The following is a 7525-nucleotide window of genomic DNA, read 5'->3' as shown; positions in this document are numbered from 1 at the left end:
AACCTTTCTGCAACCTGTGTGAATGTAACTGCAGTCATTTATAAATATTCCGCCTTACGCCACTGTAGATTCAACCTATTTTCTGACATTTTGTTTTCCATTGTCACAACTCGCCATTTACCTCTGATTGACAGGCCAGACTCAAAAGCCGTTCTTCTGGTGGAATCCGGGATCAGAATTCACACTACAGAGTTTGAATGGCCCAAGAATATGATGCCGTCCGGGTTCGCAATGAAGGTTTGAAGGAAATCAATCGGTCTTACTTACATAGTATCTGAGGTTGAAAAAAGACACAGGTCCATCAAGTTCAGTGTGCGTGTTTTTGTGCGTACGTGTATATAAGAGTCCCTGTGTGGACTAGTATTTAAGAGTACCTGTACCCTTGTATGGATAGGCAGAAGAGGTGGATGCTTTGGGGGTTGCACAAGGGCAGGATGTACAACCTATCCTGCTAAAATAGTTCATAACTTATGGGGAGGGAGGGTCACTTTTTGTCTTAGGTTCCCTTAGGACCTTGTTCCAGCTCATGTCTAAATCTAGCCGTAAAGAAAGCAATTGGCAATTTTTTTTAAAAAGAGTACCTGTCAGTGCCCTGCATGGGTTCTTCTTTAGTGTTATGGCTTCTGGTGCTTGGTTATGCTCAAAATGAAAAAGCTGCATTATTGAAAAAAAAAAAAAAAAAGGGGGCAAACTTGATGGACCACTCTGTCATTTCCTGCCTTCACCTCTCCATGCATCTCATTACCTTGTCACGTAGCATTTGACTGATTGGAGTATCTGCAGAGCAGTTGGATCATTTTGAGATCATGCCTTGGGCCATCCGGATTCAAGGATTGCCTTTGACATTCAGGCCATGTAGGGATTAAAGCACACACATCACTTATATAAAATTGACAGGAAAAGACTGAAAACAGCCACCTAGGAGGCTCTAAACACATATGCAAATATTGACTTTCCAGCTTGAAAGTCAGAGCTGTGCCATGCACCCCCAGTGCTGGCCTGTCTGTTGATCAGATGGCCCTCATAGAACTTGTTAGTGTTTAGTGTTGACTCCCAGAAGTCCCCATTGTGTTGAAGATGAGTCTGGTGTAGATGTTCAGAAGTCCTTATTGTGTTGAAGATGTGTTTGGTGTAGATGCCCAGAAGTCCTCATTGTGTTGAAGATGAGTCTGGTGTAGATGTCCAGAAATCCTCATTGTGTTGAAGATGAGTCTGGTGTAGATGTCCAGAAGTCCTCATTGTGTTGAAGATGAGTCTGGTGTAGATGTCCAGAAGTCCTCATTGTGTTGAAGATGTGTTTGGTGTAGATGTCCAGAAGTCCTCATTGTGTTGAAAATGAGCTCAACAATCACAGGGAACCCTTTTAAAAGCCAGAGCCCACATTTCCTGTTTATACATTTCATTTGAAGATACATTTTGCTTCCCATTGTTTTGAACTGACATGTTATACTGATTAAAGCCCTTCAACTTTTCTATCTCTCCAGTGCAGGAAGCACTTGCGTTCCAGACGGCTGGTCAGCATCAAGCAGCTTGGCGTGGACAGGATTGTGGATTTCCAGTTTGGTTCAGATGATGCCGCTTACCATCTCATTGTTGAGCTCTATGATAGGGTAAGATATATAGAGTCCAGTTCCAAAAGGACATCTAGTATCAGTGAGTCACATCTAACTGGACATGTTCTGTAATCTTGAAGACATTTTGTAGCTTTTCCAAGCTACTTCTTCAGTTCCGATGAGTGTCAGGAATATACCCACCATTAATATCCACACCGTTAGCCAAGATATCGTCATCCAATCACCATGGAATGTGTAGATGTAGATTGTCCACACAGGACCGGAGGTATGGAAGGCGTGGAACTACCCTGTTCTAGTTACATAATCCTATCAGTATCAGGAAGTCTGTATAGGTGTTAACTCATCAATTTACATGGCTGGTGGTGTGAAATTGCTGGGCTATAGATGTAGAAAGCCGTTGGTGTTAAACTCCTCCACCCCTGTTTAGGGATGGTTGTTCCAGTTTGATGAAGATGGCCTCTTTTACGCCTCTTGAGAACCAGCTGTCTACTATGTCCAAAAATATAAACCGTCCTTGAAAAAATGTCCTTTTCCTTAAGATGTAGGAAGACGGCTGAGTTCTGAGCTCTAAAAACACACCTCTCCCATAGTGCCTGGTCTTTAGAACCTTGACTGATATCGCTGTTCTCCTGGTGGTGCAATTATCTGGGCAGTTATACAGGTTAAGGTTCAAATTTCATTCTGCACCAAGCTTTTCCTAATATAGACTGACTTCTATGTATGTCATGTGTAGAATGCGCAGTAATGTGTTAGTGTAACACTTGCTATTGCTGTGCTTGCATTTAATAGCATTCATAGAGATCACATTACTCCCCCTGACCATGTTTTCATGTGCTTTTCCCTTTAGAAGGACAGCACCATCTTTGTTCAGGCATCATCCAGGGTCATCCTTTACTTCCTGGACTTAGATGCCAGCTCAGAGATAACACAATCACCTGCTGTGTTCACTAATATTTGACATGGATCAGCCCCTGCTGCAGCCTCTCACTTTGTGACTGGATACAAAGTTACAATGTTGCAGTCTGATTGCTAGAGGGGAGACTTGGGAAATGCTTCCTCCTGCCTGCAGCAGACTGATCACTGGGGGAGGGGAGACGGAGGAAATGCTTCCTCCTGCCTGCAGCAGACTGATGACATCATCTCAGCCAAGACAGTCACCAACTAGTGCTTAAGGATTGCTCTTTATTTATAAGAAGTGGAGTTTTATTTTTAAGATGCTGTTGCTATATATTGTGACATGTCCGGAGACTTGTAAAGCTACTGAAAAGTTTCACTATAAGTATAGACACCTTTTTATCCAAATGCCTAATTCTTGTATTTTCTTTTTTGTGTGTTATTCCAGGGAAACATTGTGCTCACGGATCACGAGTATCTCATTCTTAACATCTTGAGGTTCCGCACAGATGAAGCTGATGACGTCAAGTTTGCCGTCAGAGAACATTATCCTGTTAGCAATGCCAAGGCCCCCGAGTCTCTTATTACCATGGAGAGGTATGATTCTACATTCTATCACATATGAATGCAGCTTATAGCAACAGGAGCCACAAAGCTTTCTATGTCACTTAGAGTTCCCAACCTGTGTAACCTCAGGATCCACAATTGTCTTTGGTCATTAAGTTGTGACCCAAGTTGCACTGCAATGGAACGCACAGTATTGCGGTACCACGCGTTCTGGTGCTGGCGATTGAACTGTGGGCAGGAGGTGCATTTGGGGTGCCATTCAAATGAATAGCAACACAACGCTCCTACCAAACCAGAATGCGTAGTAGGTGCGATTGCGTGGTACAGTGTGTGAATGAGTAATTAACGCACTTGTACTAGTGTGAACGTCCCTCAAAAACATGGACAGACACAATCTCACACACTCACAGACCTTCTCGCACACACTCCAAAAATATGTATTTTATTTTTTCTAAGATCCACCGGGTCTCCCTACCTTATCAGAACTGGAGTGGATCCTCAGCCTGAGTCCAGTGTGGGCTGCTGTGCTGTGATGGAGATCCATCCATATGTGCATTGCTTGTTCAGCTCCCTTGCGTGTCCTTTAGAGTTGCCGGGAGCCAGAATGTGAGGTCCAGGCACCTCCACAGGGCACACGAGGGAGCTGTAAGCAATGCACACATGGATGGAGCTCCCTCGCGGCCATAACTCCAGTCCACCTTACCTGAACCTGATGCTTGGTGCTGGGCAGCATATTTTGAATGGCTGCTCGGCGCAAGAACTGACAGTGCTGTGCTAGGGGTAGGCTGAGGAGCCTCTCGCCCTAGCACACTGAAAGGCACACAGCGATCCCCTGAACACGAGGCTGCGACCCACTTTTGGGCCACAACCCACCAGTTGAGAACCACAGACTTAGAGACCTTTCCTATAATAAGAGCTGATCTGCAGGCTGATATATAAAAAATACATTTATTAATACCATAATACGGTGCATTCAGAAAGTATTCAGACCCCCTTCACCTTTCTCAATTTTTGTTATGTTGCAGCCTGATACTCCCAGTTGTTTTCATTTATTTTATTTTTTCTCATTAATCTACACTCAGCACCCCATAATGACAAACTGAATTTTAGAAATGTCTGTGAATTTGTTAAAAAGAAAAAACTGAAATATCACATTGGCATAAGTATCCCCTTCTTGTCATTATGGGTTACTGAGTGTAGATTAATGAGAGGAAAAAAAAAAGAATTTAAACAATTGTAGTATCAGGCTGCAACATAACAACATTGAACAAAGTGAAGGGGATCTGAATACTTTCTGAATGCACTGTATATTCATGAAATAAAATAAATATATGTGCCTTTGTATCAGCCTCTTGTCTCATTTTAGGATGCACAGTGGCTGGGGCAACACTAGAAGCCAGTCAGGTTTTTTTCTATGCACATGAGCTGAGAAGAAATGCGCTGGCAGGAAAAGAGAACAGCGGGATGAGCGCATCAGTGTGCTACTCCTTCACGGTGTAGTCACAGGTTGGGCGTAGGGCAGTGACTGGTCTTCATTGTTTAACTGCAGTAAGAAAAAAAAATGAGGTCACCTTTTTATTCTGTATGGCAGAGCTGTGTAAATTCTGGACTGGAGTGTATGTCCAGCTTTAGATCCCCTTTTTTTTTTGTGTGTCCCCACTGGGAAGATTTCCCCACACTTCCTGCTTGTCAGTTGGGCAGAAAAAGAGGAACATAGTGATAACAACTAGAATTTCCATCCCAATGTAGGCATCAGGGAGCACATGAAAGGGGCGGACAGGTTTAGCAGAAGTTTAAAAAGTAAAATCACATAATTTGATTGAAACAGACTTTTTCTATTTTTATTATTATTATATTTTTTCTATAAAGGGTTAAAGAGATTGTAGAAAATGCTCAGAAAGGAGAGCAGCTGAAGAGGACTCTTAACCCACACCTCCGTAAGTAGCCATGGCAAGCCTTGCTTCTCAATGCATCAGAATTATCAAACGTTTTTGTTGCCTGTAGCAACCTATCAGGTTATCCCTCTCCTGTGCTGTATGGGAGAATGAAAGGAAGTCTCTGGATGTTAAAGCTGAAAACAAATCTGCTTATAATTTGCCTTCCCTGGTTCCTCCTTTTTCCCCCTTATCAACCCTTTGCATTGTCATTACATACCTTTTATTATAGACTCATCACTGGGCCTCTATGCTTCTCTGTGCAGGCAGATCAAATTTGCACCATAGTTTGTTCTTCAAACCCTAATGGAGGGAGCGGAGCTTGCCCCCCGAATTGCATTGGCTTGTGTAAACAATTTGTCTTTGGAATAAACTTATATCTGGACTTAAATGTTATGGTGTGACACTTCAGTTCCAGACTCATTTACCTTTTAAGACGTTTCAGCATTTAACCTTCCAGCAGTGTCGGGTGCCCACGTCCCCCATCGTGTGCTGTAGGTCCATCCTCCGACCACTTCATCACTGCTGAGCCCTCTTGTAACATAGGAATCAGAGGGTGGATTCACTGCACATGATGGAAGTAATGGGCAACCAACACGCCCAGAAGTGTTGAATGTTGAAGAGTTATACAGAGCCTGCAGCGCTGGAATGGAGGGAGACACAGGCCATCTGAGAGTTGAGCGTTTTTTCTATGTTCCCCTTGTCATAAATGGGCCCCATTGTGAGTTGCAGGCAGTGATTGTCTCCTTGTTTGTTCTAGCATACGGTGCCACACTGATCGAACATTGCCTTCTGGAAACTGGATTGTCTGCTAATGTCAAGGTTGACCAGATAACAGGGGAAACAGGTAAGTGAGCAGTTTAAAAATTTATAAAAATAATAGGATTTTAGGCCGCTGGTGTCCAACCTGCAGCCCTTTACCACCTACTGTGCAGGTGTCGGAACCCTTCTTACTTAAGCCAGTGAAGGAAAAATATTCTTTAGAAAAGTCGTTTTTTTTAAATGGTTTGGTTTTCCATTCCCTGTAACAACCTTTAACCCCTTCATGATCAGAAGTTATTGAAGCCTAGATGCCCAGACCAATTTTGGCAGCGCTGCTTAAAGCCGAAATAACCTCCCGTTGTTGTCTGGTTCACAAGACCAGCTGAATAGCATGTTGAATGGTTATTTAGCCGATTTCCTGGAGTTTAGTTTTTATAGATGGGACCAGCTGCCTGTACTTGTCTTAACTTTTCATTTCCACTCTGTAGATTTCCAGAAAGTTCACCTGGCATTGCAGAAGGCAGAGGATTATATGGACAAAACGGTGAATTATACGGGAAAGGTGAGAAAGGAGTTTTGTTAGTAACTGCCTCTGGTTGGATCTGGTAGAACCATTCTTCTGTACTGGCACAGGATTACCGCATTCATTAAAGCATCCTAAGACGTGTCTGTGCTACCAGATTCTGGTTTCCTTTCTCTATTTTCTAGTGCAGAATTATTGGGTGAGGCAACACAAAGATTACATTTCAGGCACTTCAAATAAATGAATCCAGATCTTAAAAGAGGATATCACAACTATCCTAAAGTCCAGATACAGTATATTATTTATAGCATCTTATTAATAGCATCTACCATCCAATGCATTTTGGGGGATGCATGGACCCCCTTCATCCAGGCTTAGAAAACCTGATCAAAAAAGACTGGAATTCCTTAATTAATTAGGTTAATATGAGGTGCCTGATCCAGAAGCTGCAAAACATCTTCTATGTGCCTAAACCAACCCCTTTAGGAATCCCAAGCCTTTTTCTTCCAGATTTCCCTGAATTCATTACTTTACAAGCCCTGATTTAAGGTGGCTTCTTCAAACCCTGAAGTGCATTTGCTGTAAAACAGGTGCTATAATAAATAAAACAGCATCTGGACTGTAATACTAGCCTTTTGCTTCTCTTTTTATACTCTTGATACTTCTCTACAAGATCCAAAGCAAGGCTCCTGTACACAGGAGAGCTGCCTTTTTATATATGTGTTCATCAGGCTGCATTTCAATTTGGGATACTAACCTATGCTAAGGATCCCAGCACAGAACTACTTCCCTATCACTTCAATAAATGAGGCCTACTGTGAGAAAATGAGGTTGGTAGTCCAAGATACTGTATCTGCGGAGCTGGCTGGTAGCAGCCGGGACAAGGTGGTAACTTCAGCTGTATTTTACATGTGAAGTTCAGTCAGCATTTTTAAGAGTAGTTCAGGGTGAGTCAAACATACTCTCCCCGTTGCTTAGAACCGGCGAGCGATGCTACTGGTGTCCCACCTTGGCTCTATGACCCAGAGCTGATTGATCACGTGACCTCTCACAGAGAGGCAGAGCAAGTTGTCAATCAGGCCATCAGAGTAGATCCTTCTTCTCAGCCGGCAGCAAGCATCAGCCCACTTTCAGCTGACTTTGGGTCACAGGAGTATGTTTACTACTATTTTAAGTATAGCCAAATAAAGGATTGGCTTTACTCCTTTTTTTTTTTTTTTTTTTTTTTTTTTAAGATGAAGTTTAATCTGCTGATGTTTTGCCTTCCTTGG

At 42.8% G+C, this 7525-nt stretch overlaps 1 protein-coding gene across 1 annotated transcript in view; it reads left to right on the top strand.

Annotated features, from left to right (window-relative positions):
• NEMF (nuclear export mediator factor) overlaps positions 1 to 7525 on the top strand; it is a 32443-nt gene that overhangs the window by 2518 nt on the left and 22400 nt on the right. The window contains exons 3-8 of the mRNA XM_018556252.1: positions 135 to 237; positions 1485 to 1610; positions 2917 to 3065; positions 4905 to 4972; positions 5730 to 5816; positions 6220 to 6293. Coding sequence (XP_018411754.1) covers positions 135 to 237; positions 1485 to 1610; positions 2917 to 3065; positions 4905 to 4972; positions 5730 to 5816; positions 6220 to 6293 — 607 coding nt within the window. The remainder of the gene's footprint in view (positions 1 to 134; positions 238 to 1484; positions 1611 to 2916; positions 3066 to 4904; positions 4973 to 5729; positions 5817 to 6219; positions 6294 to 7525) is intronic.

Source organism: Nanorana parkeri, unplaced genomic scaffold (assembly GCF_000935625.1).
Source record: "Nanorana parkeri isolate BGI_ZX_2015 unplaced genomic scaffold, ASM93562v1 scaffold230, whole genome shotgun sequence".
In the NCBI taxonomy this organism is placed as follows: Eukaryota; Metazoa; Chordata; class Amphibia; order Anura; family Dicroglossidae; genus Nanorana; species Nanorana parkeri.
The sequence above is the reverse complement of the archived record's forward strand: the minus strand, read 5'-3'. Positions and strand labels throughout refer to the sequence as shown.